General features: G+C 40.6%; 1 protein-coding gene across 4 annotated transcripts in view; it reads right to left on the bottom strand.

The window, feature by feature from the left end:
* Positions 1-16775, bottom strand: part of LOC142139147 (granulocyte-macrophage colony-stimulating factor receptor subunit alpha-like) — a 122217-nt gene that overhangs the window by 53511 nt on the left and 51931 nt on the right. For all 4 annotated transcript variants that reach the window (XM_075196501.1, XM_075196502.1, XM_075196503.1 and 1 more), the window contains one exon: positions 8888-9026. In XM_075196501.1, the coding sequence (XP_075052602.1) occupies positions 8888-9026 (139 nt within the window). The remainder of the gene's footprint in view (positions 1-8887; positions 9027-16775) is intronic.

The raw sequence follows: 16775 nt of genomic DNA on the forward strand, positions 1-16775 counted from the left end.
AATTATTTAGTAGATACTGCTGACAGAAATGACTTTTGACAGCCAGAAATATTAATGCACAATTAGGGAGGACACCCCAAAAGCACTGAGGAGTGCTAAAAATTATTTAGTAGATACTGCTGACAGATATGACTTTTGACAGCCAGAAATATTAATGCACAATTAGGGAGAACACCCCAAAAGCACTGAGGAGTGCTACAAATTATTTAGTAGATACTGCTGACAGATATGACTTTTGACAGCCAGAAATATTAATGCACAATTAGGGAGGACACCCCAAAAGCACTGAGGTGTGCTACAAATTATTTAGTAGATACTGCTGACAGATATGACTTTTGACAGCCAGAAATATTAATGCACAATTAGGGAGGACACCCCAAAAGCACTGAGGAGTGCTACAAATTATTTAGTAGATACTGCTGACAGATATGACTTTTGACAGCCAGAAATATTAATGCACAATTAGGGAGGACACCCCAAAAGCACTGAGGAGTGCTAAAAATTATTTAGTAGATACTGCTGACAGGTATGACTTTTGACAGCCAGAAATATTTATGCACAATTATGGGGGACACCCCAAAAGCGCTGGGGAGTGCCAAATATGAAGAAAAAATAATAAACCTCTATCCTCCTCTCTGCACTAGCGATTTTGGTTAGAGCAATTGCAAGAACAATATTGTATTCTCTGTCCCTGCTCTAATTAGCCTATGACTACACCCTGCTCTCTCCCTCTGTCAAATGGATTGCTGTGGAGGCGTGTATTTATAAAGTTGAAGTATCGCGAGAACCGAGCCCCAAGATCCGACGACGTCACAATGACGTTCGGCCTCGATTTGGATTCGGAATGGGCGGGAGAGTACCGAGCTGCTCAGCTCGGTACTCGGATACCCAAAGTTCGGGTGGGTTCGGTTCTCGGAGAACCGGACCCGCCCATCTCTAGTCCAGAGCATTTCGATAGGAGTGGTAGACAGAAGTATATGTGAAGAAGTCATTAGAGGTGCGAGATTTACGCCAGTGACGTTCTGCTTTACGGGACAGTTTTTGAAGATTTCGTGTTGCTTTAGTGTGCCAGGGTTGACATCGAAGTCGACGTGTAGTATGTAGTGTCGCTGGAGCCACTTGATCAAGGGCCGTTGCTAAGGTTAGGTGAAAATGAGGTACTGCCATCTCAGGGGATGAGAATGTAGAGATAGGGCAGAGAAGGTGTTGGGGAGAGGTGGAAAATTTTTGAAGATTAATAGAATTCAGATTTCTGCGGGTATGAGGAGGCTTGGTAGAGTTAGACAGTAGAGAGGTTAGAGCAGTGGGGGTGAGTGAGTAGCTGATAAGGTGATGATCCGAGAGGGGGAAGGGTGTGTTAAGAAAATTAGAAACTGATCATAGTCTAGAGAAAACAAGATCAAGGCAGTGGCCATCCTTATGAATAGATGATTCAATTGACTGGGCGAGGTCAAGTGAGGAGGTTAGAGAGAGTAGTTTTGAAGCAGCTTTGGAAGGTGGGTTATCAATGGGGATGTTGAAATCACCCATGATGATGGTGGGGATGTCTGATGATAAGAAGTGAGGGAGCCATGCAGAGAAATCCTCAATAAATTGTTGTTGTGCTCCAGGGGGACGATAGATCACCGCAACACGTAGAGAGAATGGATTAAAAATGCGAATAGCATGTACTTCAAAAGATGTGAACGTGAGTGATGGGACATTTGGGAGAACTGTAAACGTGCACTGTGGGGAGAGAAGTAGTTCAACCCCACCTCCTTGTCTGCCTTCAGGTCTGGAGGTGTGGGTGAGATGGAGGCCACCATGTGAAAGTGCTGCAGGTGAGGCAGTGTCTGATTGCATGAGCCATGTTTCTGTTATTGCCAGAAGGTTGAGGTTTTTTGAGAGGAAGAGATCATGAATGGAGGTAAGTTTGTTACAAACAGAGCGTGCATTCCAAAGGGCACATTTAAAGGACTTTTGAAGAGAGGGGAGAAAGGTGATGTGTTTGAGGTTTGCTATAGAACAGTAGTGCTCTGATGTATGTGTGTGTGAGGAGTGTGGGGGACCTGGATTAGGTGACATATCACCAGCTAATAGAAGCAGAGTGAGAGAAAGATAGGCAAGGGGATTGTAAGATGTGTGACTTTTTATTTTCTGGCGACAGGTGGAGGTTGTACTTGTTAGAGATAATAAATAGGACAGCAGTTCATGGGTGTTGATTAAAGGTGACTGGAGTAATGCAGGTGCAATATGAACAAATGTTTGTGTTGGAAGGGGTGTGAAAGATGACACAGTTCTAAAGATCATGCCATGAAAAGAGACCAAGAAAAGCAATTTGTTAAACATTGTGATAAAAGGAGTTAAAGCCAAAAAGTTAGGGGATTTTAAAGAATTACCTCTTTGCATTGTTCCATATAGATAGACAAGTAATGCAGAAATAGGCTGTGGCAGATGTAGCTTATTGCTGGAAGTAAAATCAAGTCAAATGTAGTCCAATGTTTGTCCAACTGTGTTGTCTATCTGTGCATTTTCGTCCACTTTGTGAGAAAATCCCACTTATTGTAGAAATCACACACGTCTACCCTACATGATGATTATGATGTTTTCATTTTGCTAGACACACACAGATATGCAGTGTGAAGGATAAGCGCTGACAACTGTCTTTTTGTTTTGTATACATATATGGGCATTTATATTGCCACACAGCTGGTACCACATACAATATGGGATATACAGAGTGCAAGCTTATTGCCAAGCAGCTGGTACCATATATAATGTGGGATATACCGAGAGCGGGCTTGTTTTTCTCTATTTATTAAATGTGTATGTTATTAATTTAATGTCAGGGCTAGTTGGAGGGAAGTAGATCTATTAATCAAATGTGAATACTATTATTTTGACTTTTGGCTGGAGGGAGGCATTATGAAACGTTGGTGCTACATTGACTTAACACCGATACTGGTTGGAGTTTTCTAAATTTCATGTACCCATTTTTTTTTTCAACTAGGTCATTCAACATTCCAGGATCTAGACAAGCATCAACTGATCTAAAGACACCAGCAGTCAGTGCCGTAACTACACATTTTGGTGCCCTGGGCGAGACAGGGTACCGGCGCCCCCCATCTAAGTTGGAGTGGCATTTGGCAAGTGGGTGTGGCCAACCTAATGTGTGGGTGTGGCTAGCACTTTACTGAAAGAATTCACACATATATATATATATATATATATATATATATATATACATACACACACAACCCATTAAACCCTGTCATTGTGTGTTATATAAAAGAATTTGACCTAGCTCACATATGTTCTTCGATAAAATAAATACAATTAAATATAAATAAAAATAATACATTTTATATATATATATATATATATATATATATATAAATATATATATAATATATATATATTGATGAAAATAAATAAAAACGAAAATACATACATAAAAATAACAAGATATATTATACAATAGAAGTTTATATTAAACTTTTAAATAAAAAAAAAAAGAGACTTAATGATATATTGTGAAAATCAAATTAAAAATAGTTTAATTAAATAGTTGAGAAATAGAGATAGATTGAGTAAAATAAGGTGTCAGTGAGATCAGTGGGAGTAGAGGTGGGTGGGAAGAGTGGTGGTATATAAGTTTGCTGGAATAGGAGATAGGGTATGGAGGAGCTAGGTGTAAGGTTTGAGTAAGAAGGGTAGTTGTATAGAATTCAGTAATCTCCATAACAAACTGCTCTTATGAGCAGTTTGTTATGGAGATTACTTTTCTTTTTACTTACAGTGGTGGTCAGCGGTGAACGGCGCTGTAGCTGCGGCCGAGCAGCATCCTGCATTAGCATTTGCGTTCTAAATGCTAATGCAGGTTGCCAATCGGCCGCAGCTACAGCGCCGTTCAAGCGTCTGATGCCAGGAACAAATTGTTTCTGGTGGGAGAAGCTGTGTGTGATTGAGCCATGGCACAGAGGAAGGTAGCGGGCGGCTGCTCGCTCCCTTGGGCATGCGCCCTGGGCGAAGGCACCGCCCGCACCACCCTAGTTACGGCTCTGCCAGCAGTCACAAGTGGTGAAAGTGACAAGAACAGGTAGGAGAGAGGAGGACAGTCTGCCAACTGTCCTGAATCTGTTGGAGCAGTCCCGAATTTGGGTGACTGTCTCGCTTAGTCAAGATTTGGTCTGACTTGAAGGACAGTTGGGAGATATGTCTTGCTTCACACTGTACTATTCGTGAAGGCAGAGCTGCTTGCACCTAACAGTAGTGCGCACAGTACTGATTGTGTATTTGTCTAAAATGATAACCATGTTCCATCATAGGGGTCCCTAAAACAAATAATAACCCTATTAGTATATAGTCCAATGCAAAGAAAAAACGCCCCTTTGTTGGCAAAAAAATCAGGTTTTTAAAGCAAAAGGGCATTTTGCATTCTGATAAATTAGCCCCTGTGTTCAGTACTGTAATAGGACATTATATAATCTATTGCTATAATATGATTTATACCCCATTATAATGAGCGAGGTATTTAATAAAAACAAAATTGCTGTAGGGAAAAGGAACATATAAAGTAAAATGCAATTTAAACTGAGGTTTGTTTTTTGTTGCATTTTTTGTTTCCATTATTTAAAATTTATCATTTATAATAATAAAGTATCGCTGAGTTAAGCAACTCTAAAACAGTCTCTTTTTATAATGCTAAATATATATTGTACTAAGGACCACCCTCTAAGGATGGGCTACTACTTATGGGGCAGTGCTATGTGCTTGCCCCCCGGGCTAAAGTCTGCCAGCCAGCCCCTGGTTGCACAGATGTTACGTTTCAAAGCATGTAGAGGAATGAAATGGAATTGAATGCTGAAGTTTTATAAAAAAAATTATGACATGAAAATAGGAAAAGGTGGTGAAAAAAGCTTGCTATCGTGTACATTTGTACTACCAAGGTAGTTTAGTTATTAATTACAGACAGCGACTAAAGGTGTGAGATAGACACATTGGAATATGACAACATGTACTGAACAACTTTGGAATAATTTTCTGGTTACTTGCTATGCATCCCTCTAGGCCACACAAGTAATGCACCGCCTTGCTTATGCTTTCCTCTGCCCTGACTGGCTGGTGGGTGTGGTCATACGCCAACAGAGGGTCCCTGCCCATGCAGGTTTTACAGTAATGTTTGTTAAGCATGGACAAAGATGTTGTTGCATGGTAATGCAGGTTGTTGGTTTGCGTGGTAAGTTGAATGCCAGACCATCTCTATATTGCAAAATATAAACTCTTTACACTACTTCTCTTCCAGTACTATAGTTGGGTTGCAGATAGTAAAATAACTATATATATCTCCTGTCTATTTCTGCACAGTACTAAAAGGGACGACATAGTTACGATACTTGAACAGTCACTTTTAAAGTGGTGTCTCGGTGCATATCCATTCTCTATCAGCAGTATTTCTATCCCCTTCTTCTGTGGGAGTAACATCACTCACTCGGCTTGCTAGTGTTCTCTCAGGCCTGCTCACCCCTCCTCTGCGGTGGTGGCACTTCAAATTTTTCATTCTGACACTTACTTGTTAGTGTTCTCTCAGCTCCTTCAATGTACACTACCTCTCGGCTTCCAGCAGGATGTCTCCGGGTTCACTCACTCATATGCTGTATATCTCTATCATACAACCACATTCTGAGGTAACTTCTGACTCAGATCTGTCCCATTTTACTCATATTCTCTCTGCCATAATGTACTTTGGACACTCTTGGCACCAGGCCACAGACACACTCCCCAGATTGCCAGGAGGATCTTCATCATCATCATCAACATTTATTTATATAGCGCCAGCAAATTCCGTAGCGCTTTACATTTGGGAACAAACATTAATAAAACAATACTGGGTACTACATACAGACAGAGAGGTAAGAGAACCCTGCTTGCAAGCTTACAATCTATGGGACAATGAAAGTTTGAAACACAAGGGCATGTGCTACATCATATTGCACACTGGACCAGCTAGAATGCAAAGGTAAAAGTATTGAGAGGGCTGTGTGTGTGTAGCAATCTTGGTCAGAGGGTTGTTGTCCTGTGCTAGCTGTGTAGAGGGTGGTAATAGGGTAACCTATGGAGATTAAGATTGTGGTTGAGGAATATCATAAGCTTGCCTGAAGAGGTGGGTTTTCAGAGAATGCTTGAGGGTTTGAAGACTAGAGGAAAGTCGTACTGTGCGATAGAGGGAATTCCACAAAGTGGGTGAAACCCGGAAAAAGTCCTGTAACCGAAAATGGGAGGATGTGATGAGAGTGGAAGAGAGACACAGATCTTGTGCAGAATGGAGGTGTCGAGTTGGGAGATATTTTGAGACAAGTGAGGAAATGTATGTCGGTGCAATTTTGTTGATGGCCTTGTATGTTAGTAGAAAAGTTTTATATTGGATTCGTTCAAATACAGGCATCCAATGTAGAGACTGACAGAGTGGCTCAACAGAGAAAGAACGGTTTGCAAGGAAAATTAATCTAGCCGCGGCATGCAAAATAGATTGTAGGGGTTCAAGTCTGACTTTGGGAAGACCAGTAAGGAAGGAATTGCAATAGTTGATGCGGGAGATGATGAGTGCATGAATTAAGGTTTTTGCTGAGTCTTGTGTGAGATATGTGCGGATTCTGGAAATGTTCTTTAGGTGTATGTAACATGATTTAGATATAGAGTCGATGTGGGGAATAAATGATAGTTGTGAGTCAAGGATTACACCTAGGCAGTGAGATAGCGGTGTGGGATTTATTGTCATGTTATCAACAGAAATAGAAATGTCAGGCAGGAAGCTTCTGTTTTTGTGTGGGAATATTATTAAGTTCAGTTTTTGAAAGATTGAGTTTGAGTTGGCGAGAAGACATCCAATATGAAATGGCAGAAAGACAGTCAGTAACCTGAGACAACACAGATGGTGAAAGATCAGGAGAGGATAGATAAATGTGTGTATCATCCGCATAGAGATGATACTGAAATCCAAAGGAACTTACTAGTTTTCCAAGAGAAGTGGTGTAGATAGAGAATAGCAGAGGAACTAGGACTGAGCATTGTGGTACTCCAACTGATAAAGGAAGCGGATCCAGAGAAATTAACACTGAAAGAGCGATTAGATAGGTAGGATGAGAACCAGGATAGGACAGTGCCTTCAAGACTTAGGGATTGTAGCGTTTATATGAGGAGAGAGTGGTCAACAGTGTCAAATGCAGCAGAGAGATCCAGGAGAATTAGAAGAAAGTAATGGTTTTACTTTTTGCTGTGATCAAATCATTGACAACCTTGGTTAACGCAGTCTCTGTGGAGTGTTGAGAGCGAAAGCCTGACTGAAGAGAATTCAATAGGTTGTTTGCTGTAAGAAAGTGTGTGGGGCGAGTGTAGGCAATTCTCTCGAGAAGCTTGGAGGGGCATGGGAGCTGAGAGATGGGGCAGTAATTTGAGAGAGAGTTTGGGTCAGAATTTAGTTTTTGTAAAATGGGAGTAATCACTGCATGCTTGAATAGTGATGGAAAAATACCAGTAGAAAGAGATAGATTACAGATTTTAGTTAAAGGGGGAATGAGCACAGGAGACAGGGACCTACTAATTTGTGAGGGAATGGGATCAAGAGGACAGGAGGTAGAGTAGGAAGATGAGAAGAGAGTAGTAACTTCCTCTTCATTTGTTTTGATTAAATGAAGAGAGAGTGTCAGAGGGTGCTATAAAGGAATTGAGCTGATTGCTAGTCGTGGGAGATAATATCATTTCAAGTCTGATCTTATCTATTTTGTCCTTGAAATAGGAAGCAAGATCCTGGGCACTGATGGTAGTCGGAGGATTTAGGGTGGGAGGATTCAGAAGAGATTTAAATGTGTTAAAAAGGCGTTTGGGCTTAGAAGCCTGAGCATAGATGAGAGATTGGAAGTATGTTTGTTTTGCAGTGTCCAGAGGATTTCTATAGGAGTGGTAGATATCAGTATATGTGACGAAATCATTAGAGGTACAAGATTTACGCCAGTGACGTTCTGCTTTACGAGAAAGTTTTTGTGGAGTTCGTGTTATTTTAGTGTGCCACGGTTGACAACTAAGTCTACGTGGAGTATGTAGTGTCGCTGGAGCCACTTGATCAAGGGCAGTTGCTAGGTTTTGGTGAAAATGAGGTACTGCCCGATCAGGGGAGGAGAATGTAGAAATTGGGGAGAGAAGGTGTTGGGACCTTTTCACCTCTTCCTGTGACCTCCTCACTTCTGTGCTGGGTAACTGAAAGCAACTCTAATCGCGTCCTTTTTGGCTTTTGCATCACTGCGTTACTGAAGCAGGGACAGCACTTCTGCCTCACAGCACTGGGGTCATGAGTTCAATTCCCAACCATGGCTTTATCTGTGTGGAGTCTGTATGTTCTCCCTTTGTTTGCATGGATTTCCTCCAGGTGCTCCGGTTTCCTCTCACACTCCAAAAACATACTAGTGGGTTATTGGCTGCTATTAAAATTAACCCTAGTCTGCCTCTCTGTCTGTCTGTGTGTGTATGTTAGGGAATTTAGACTGTAAGCTCCAATGGAGCAGGAACTGATGTGAATGTACAGCGCTGCGGAATTAGTGGTGCTATATAAATAACTGATGATGATGATGATGGTGAATGGCACAATTCACCGTTTCCCACCCCCACCTGTCCTCACACTTCAACTCCCCTATGATTCCTGTAGGGAAAGAGTATAAAATTGGTGAGTATGATTAAACTATACATTGGCATGGTATTTTATTTAGACTGGGTGTGTTGGTGAATGAAGGATTAAACAAAGTGCAGATTAAATCACAAGTTATTAGCATCTAAGAACCATGCTACAATTCACATACTCTATAGACACAAACATGATTAAGATGTATTTGTGTCAGTCCCATTGAAAACAATTTACCTTCAGGAGTAAATGTTATTTTCCAATTGGTTTCCACTTTTTTGCCATCTTTGCAAGTTAATAAACCAACTTCCAGTCCGTTGTGTAGAATTAATTCATTCTTCTCAAAACTATTGATTTCAATGAAACAATTGTGCAGCTGTACAAATAGAAAATATACAACATTTTATTTTAATTATCTGCATTTATTTACCTTACATTAACATTATCATCATCAACGATTGCAAGCACCAGAACGTACCTTTGAAATGTGTGCCGCAAAAATGAAGCATTTATGTCTTTATTCGGAATTGCATGTATTTTAAGATACATGCAACTCAACATAGTGTGTTAAATGCGTCTGCATGAAGGCAAGTATAATGGCCTAAGGTATGCTTTAAGTGTATCAGGATGTGGCCACATACTAGATACGTGAATTATGATTGGCATATTAATGTAGTATTTCTAAAAAGGAAAATAAATAAATGAATAAATAAAATGCTTGCACCCAACCCCCAAAGTGATTTAAGCACCAGCTCTCATGACCTGAGATGGATGCTGCTAATGCGGAAAGGCAAACAGCCTGAGGTTCCCCTGCAGAAACAGCAATCAGCACCAGACTATGACAGACTGGGCTAGTCATGCTATAATATGGGCTGGACCCCATGAGGGGCTCAATGAACATTGAAGCATTAAGGTTCATTAACCTTATTGACACAATTAAGTTTATGCCCACATAGGGTCTAGTCACAACCAACCAATCAGAATGGCTTTCTCATGCTCTAACCAACCAGAACAAAGTTCTTCTGTATTGGTTAGTTGCTGATTGGCCTGCTAGCCTGTCATTTCCATTGGGACTCCACAGGGGAAACTCAATTTCCGGCGATGAGCCGTTGGACATCATTGCAATGTCCATCTACGCAGATTTTCCTCCTCGTCTCTATGGGGTGCGAGGAAAAATCCATGATGCTACATCACTGGGGAACAACTGAATTCCCCCTCTCAAGTACTAATGTGCATTTTTTTTTTTCATTCCTATGATTTACCTTTACCTGAAGAACAAAAACAAAGAAGAGGATCACAGAACATACTGGTGCTTGTAGTTCTAAAAGTGCCAGTATGCTCTGGCTCTCATGGGTATACTGATATTTGTAGTTCTACAGGCTCCAGCATACCCAAGCAGTATAAGGTTTCTAGTGCTTGCTGGGACCAGTAGTGCCACATATACAAAATGCTGTTGTTTTTTACTTTAAAGTTTTAACTACAACTTTCAGCACAGGGCTTTTTAACTTAGGGGGTTGGACCACATTTTTAATGGCTTTTCCCCCTAAGGAAATTCACCCCAGTGCTACACAGGTTGGTGCTGTGTCCCACTATAACAAGGGGACTCAATGCTGCGGGTATTGTGACCTGCCAAACTGAAATAGCTTGTTTTTGGCACGCATGAGAATTTTACACAAAAAATATATTACATCTACATTTATTGTTTTAATAAGCTTTCCATAGCTGCATCTGCAATCTATGGAAGGAAGAACAGCATGATGCAAATATGGTCCCCAGGAATAAATGCATCATCTGCAGGAGAACTTCCGCCTTCACTATATTTTCTGTGGCAGATAAAATGATTTACATGGAAGACCTGGGGGTAAATGTATGAATCTCCGGATTCTTCATCTCCGGCGTGTTCAGCCTCTTCAGCGCTTAAATTTAAAGCGGCGCTGCATTGTAAAGGGAAACTTCCCTTTACAATGCAGCACCGCTTTAAATTTAAGCGCTGAAGAGGCTGAACACGCCGGAGATGAAGAATCCGGAGATTCATACATTTCCCCCCTGGTATGCATTTCAGGGTACTCTCAGATTATTCATTCATTATTCATTTTTGCACATTGTACATCTTCAGCCAAAGCCACTTTATGCTGAATTTTTTTTACAAGATGGCACCTGCATCTATATCAAGCATGGCCACTCAATGAGATGTACAGTCACACCAGCTCTAAGAGGAGGGAGAGGAAACACCCTGATCACATGGCCCAGCATGAGTACTTAGTCAACTGTAGAGGCACCCAGATGAGGTAGGACATTGGATGTATATGCTGGGTCAGTGAGGAAAGGCTGTCAGTGTTGGTGAGCACCTAGATTGTTATTTGGCAATGAACTAATTTGATGATTGTGTAGTTCCAAACAATGCATTGAAAACGATCACAACTTAAATAAATTTAGATGTGAGGATAGTTGTATTTTTAATTTCCTGTAATTGATTTTAGGAATCATTCTCTAAATTGCAGAAATAAAACATGTATCTGGAAAACCACACACAACAAGCATTCCAAATAATGGATCACAAACCTGTATTCAAATGGTGCAAAAATATAACCAATACATAACATACCAAATATTTCAGATCTACTATGTAAGAACACTTGCGTACATTACTCATTTACAAATTCATTGTAGTTAACCTCTTGCTATAAAAAATTACTTTGTGCCACAGTCTATCAATATAATCATGATGTGCCCGGGCTACTTCAGTTAACCTTGGTACCAGTTAACAGGTGTAAAATGCGTAACTATCTTTTATCTATCTTGGAAGTATCAGATGGGTTAGTATAGTTCAGTCCAAATGTGGTTATGCAATGTTAACAAATAAGGCCTGGAGACTTTGCTAACATGCACATCATTTTGCTTAACAAAGTAATGATCCATGTGGCCTATACGATTTGTCAGGCAGGTGTACTTCCCCTGCTTGGTGCAGTGCAACATGGCATGAAATTGACAGTTTTGCAAGTAAAATATTTACACAAGCGAAATGGGAGTTGACTGCAAGAGTATCCTTGGTTTGAATGGGCTGCAGTGTGAACAGGCTGCCTATTTATTATTTATTAGGGGATGTGTGCATTTTTAATGATAGTCCTTTTGTACCTCAAGTTGCAAAGTGCTCAGCATGCATACAATATATGTACATGGAACATTAATTTAATATAATGAGTCAACATGATCAACAAGTTAAATAAATACCACATATTTTCTCTGTCATTGCCTTGGGTTTGTGAAATTACCTGGTTTAAGTCTAGATGTTGAATGTATATGTGTGACAGCATGAGCTAATAAAACTTCATGCAACACCTTTAAGGCATAAACCAAGAAGCATGCTGGCAGTGTATGATTACTTGCAAATGTTGCTAGGGTGTTATAAGCAAAGCTTATTATCATTAAACATATACATTTTAAACTGAGCAGTTGATGCTGACCCAGAGATATTGTGAGAAGATAATACGTTCTCGACTCAGGGGTTAAATCATGTACTATGTGGACTTCTTTGAGTGTTAGCACATAGATATGCCCTCTGTCTTCTTGTTTCCTATCAAAATGGAAGCTAAGTAAAATCTTTGTTTTCTCAACTTTCTGAGTTCTCTCATTCTAGTGACAGTTTTGGGTGCGTGCATATGTGTGTATGTGTGAGTCTCTGTGAATCTCTCTGGTTTTTATAAATAAAATAATTGCTTTAAACTCAACAAGACAGTTTGTAAACAAATTATTTAAAAAAAATGATTAAAGTATGTTGGCTGCAGTGTTTATACATTGACAGGGCAATTATTTAATATGCAAAGGAGGCATTTTCCACCGCCCCTCATGACAGGTAGCAAACAGGTATACATTTTAGCATAGGGTCCTTCATGGCATAAGTCATAAAGAGTAATAAGAGAGCTTCTGTCTCAGCACTTTGATGTTTTAAAAAGGCAAGGTATGCCTGGATTCATAGTGGGCAGATTTATTGGCCAAGGTCTCTTGGATCAAATAAAATGTAAAGAAGAAAAAAGAATAATAACTAAGGATGAGCGCACTCGGATTCCTGGAATCCGAGCCCCCCCGAACATTGCGGATCCGAGTCAGATCCGACCACTTCCGAAACTTAAAACGAGGCTCTGAGTCATAATCCCGCTGTCAGATCTCGCGATACTCGGAATCTTTAAATTCCCCACTTGCCGCCGCCATCTTCACTCGGGCATTGATCAGGGAAGATGGAGGGTGTGTTAGGTGGTCCTCTGTCCTGCTATTTCTCGTGCTGTGCTGTGCTGTGCTCTGTCCTGCTGAGTCCACTGGTGCTTTTGCCAGTGCTCTGTCCTGCTGAGTCCAGTGGTGCTTTGGCCAGTGCTCTGCCCTGCTGAGTCCAGTGGTGCATCAGTCCAGTGCTCTGTCCTTGCTGAGTCCAGTGGTGCATCAGTCCAGTGCTCTGTCCTTGCTGAGTCCAGTGGTGCATCAGTCCAGTGCTCTGTCCTTGCTGAGTCCAGTGGTGCATCAGTCCAGAAACTGAGGCAAATAATCTCTCAGTGGCTTAACCCACTTAGACTCTCCTGGGGATTTGTGGTGTCAGACAACGCCAGTAACATTGTGCGGGCATTACATATGTGCAATTTCCTTTGTGGCTCCATTATCCCAATTTAAAGGATTTTTACCTGTTGGTGTAATGATGTTATAAACACTACACTTGAAAGCTTGAGCCTTTAAATGTAAAAGTCACTCTTCATTGCACAAAGATTTGCAACAGGGACAGTTTTTTTGTTCACAAAGTCAACAAATAACACTTCCACGCTGTCTGTCTGGGATCTCAATGATGAATGCTCTGTACCATGGTCGTCAAAAACAAGAGGTAGTGACGCGCTCGAACTACACCCTCTATATGCTGCAGAGGATGTAGGAGCAGCCATATGTGCAGTGGAATGCAGACCAGTTGAGGGTGATATATTGTGGGCCCGGTACCAAATTGGGTACCGGGGCCACTCCACTACGCAGTCCAGATAGCTGAGCAGTGGAATTCAGACCAGTTGAGGGATTTATATTGTGGCCCCGGTACCAAATTGGGTAACGGGGCCACTCCACTACGCAGTCCACATAGATGCATATCAGATATTAAACTACATTCACTGTTGCTGCTGTACCCAAAAATAGGTACTGCAATTCCAAACTACGTTCACTGTTGCTGCTGTACCAAAAAATAGGTACTGCAATTCCAAACTATGTTCACTGTTACTGCTGTACCAAAAAAAATCAAATATTGAACCTAAAATCAATATCGTGAGGTGTTCCGAATAGACTGGAAATTAGTGGAAATGATTGTTATTGAATGTTATTGAGGTTAATAATAGCGTAGGAGTGAAAAATAAACAGAAAACTTGATTTTAACCCTTTTTATGCTTTTTTAAAAATAAATCAGAACCCAAAACCCTAAATCAGAACCAAAACCTTTCGTCAGCTGTTTTGGCAAAACAAATCAGAACCCAAAACCTCAAGCTAATCAGAACCCAAAACCCAAAACACAAAACACTAAAAGTGGCCAGTGCACACCCTTAATAATAACTAATAACACTAATCCTTAGATAGCCCTAATATTAGACCAAATGCCAAATATGATCCTCACCTAAACCTTAACACTAGACCTGGCAGCAGCCCATGTTCCAAGAAAATGTTTACACAAATGTGGTCAAAATGTGTATGCTGGAGTATAGCAGGTCTTTGAAATGTCTTTCCCAAATTCACAAAAGGAATCTTCTGCTTGTAAATATATGACCTGCCAGTGTCTGGTAGGAAACGAGGTCAGCGGCGATGCTGGGAAGTTCTGTTCTCTGTTCTGCATTCTAGTTATGTATGTCATACTGAGTAAACACGTTTTCTCTCGCTCCTGAAAGTTGTCAATCTAGTTTTTCTACACCCACATCTACATCTCCGCATTGATCCTCTCATCTTTGATGAAAACATTGCTGACAGCTGGCTCCAATTCAGAAAGTAATGGAACATATACTGCATCACTGGGCTAACTGAGAAGCCAAAACTGGTACACTCATATACGTTACTAAATCTGGTGCAGAGGCAGTAGATAAAGCGGACACATTTGTCTAGTCCAGGGGTTGGCAACCCCCGGAACGCGTGCCATATGTGGTATGCGGACCATTTTTGTCTGGCACGCCGGACAACCGATGCTGTCTTACTAAAGCTGCCGAAGATGGCCGAAACTAATGCGCAGCAGCTCCGTTTTCGTCCTCTTTGGCTGCTTTAGTGAAGCAGCTCCCGCAGAATGAAGGATGCTGAATGCGGTTAAGTATGAGGGATCATAGGAACTGGGGGCACAACTATGACACATAATATGAACTGGGGGCACACCTATGAATCATAATATGAATTCTGACAACAGAGCAACAGGGACGCCTCACACTCCCGCTGCATCCCAGCTAGTAACAGATAGCCGTGGGGCGCGTCTGTAATGAAATTATAGCTGCCTCCTGGGTAGACGTGTGGGGCGTACTCTTGGGCTCATTTCTCCTATCTCCGTGCTACCGGTTCCAGCTCATAAGCTTTTACTACGCTGAGTTAAGTCCTGGGAGCATCAGAATAACTGTGAGTGCATCCAACTCTACTTGAAAGGCGGCTGCTATAGGTGAAGATCTCTCCTACTTATTCTAAAAGCTAACAACAGTACTAGGAAGCCGTAACATCATAAAGGGTTATATCCTGGGACAAAGTGGTGTAATGGCAATTTGACCTTCCACTGTTTGGTTTTGCTATTAGTTGTTAGCTGTCTCACATTGCTCTCTCCGCCACCATTTTTGCTTAAATGAAATCTGTGACCTTTTGCCAAATTTTCATTGGTGTTCATTTGGTTATTTATTTATTCAATTACATTAATAGTAAGTCTGAACATGCTAAGGAGTTTTTGGTGCAATGAAAGGGAGATATCAACACTATGCAGTTTATTATTTTTTTACTTGAATCGGAGAAAGCAAGTCCAATGATGGCAAAGTTACAAAATCCTTCATTAATATAGCTCGCTGCAGACTTTGGCCAAAATTGGTGAAAATTGGGACAGTTGTGAAGGGATCATTAGAAAATAGAATGGAAATGACTGGAAATGAATGTTAATGCTATAAATAGAAATATAGGAGCAAAAACAGCTCAAAATGACACTGTTTTACCTATTTTACAAAACCAAAACCTTTTGCATTTTTTTAGCAAAACTGGTAGCAAAGCCGAAATACGAGCGTAATTCAGAACCGGAACCAGTTTCAAAACCGAAACACGAGGGTCACGCACATCTCTATTATATATATTTTTATCCTGTATAATAAACCATCATTCTGGTTAAGATTGCAATGTATGGATTATCCTCCTTACATCTGCTGACATCTATTATAATCCAATAGGCATCTGCCAATATATCTGCCATTGCTTAGTATCTGTGTTGCTGTTTTCCTTTAGGTCTAAATTGTATGCTTGCTCTCTAGTCCTGTAATACCACAAATATTTCTCTGAGCTACATCTTTGTTTGAAGTGCAGGAGACATCCACTCAATGATTGCAAGTTATTTATGTGCAACCCTCATATAACTATACATTTCTGTGCAAAATAACATTATCATTATTGTCTTCACAGCACTGGGGCCCTGGGTTCAATTTTGAGAAAGGGTGATATCTGCATGGAGATTGTATGTTCTCCTAATATTCCTGTGCGTTTCCTCCAGGTGTTCCTGTTTCCCTCCACAATCCAAGGTCAATTGTAAATTTATGTTTATGTGGTAGGGGAATTACATTGTAAGGCAGGGACTAATGTGACCGATTCTCAGATTGTGTTGAGGTAACATTTTGCCACTCTATAAGTACAGAACAACAATAATAATAATAATAATAGTTAGAGATGGTCACTGACCCCCGTGTTTTGATTTTGTTTTTGTTTTTATATCTGGATTACCTTCATGTTTTGGTTTTGGTTTTGCAAAACCGCCCTTGCGTGTTTTGGTTTTGGTTTTGGTTTTGTTTGGTTTTGTTTTGCTATTTTTGAAAAAAATAAAAAAATTTTGGTCTAAAATAACTTAATTTAGTGCTCCACCAGTTTCTTAGATAAGTGAGGTAATTCTAAAGCT

The sequence above is a fragment of the Mixophyes fleayi genome, chromosome 2, assembly GCF_038048845.1.
Source record: "Mixophyes fleayi isolate aMixFle1 chromosome 2, aMixFle1.hap1, whole genome shotgun sequence".
Classification (NCBI taxonomy): Eukaryota; Metazoa; Chordata; class Amphibia; order Anura; family Limnodynastidae; genus Mixophyes; species Mixophyes fleayi.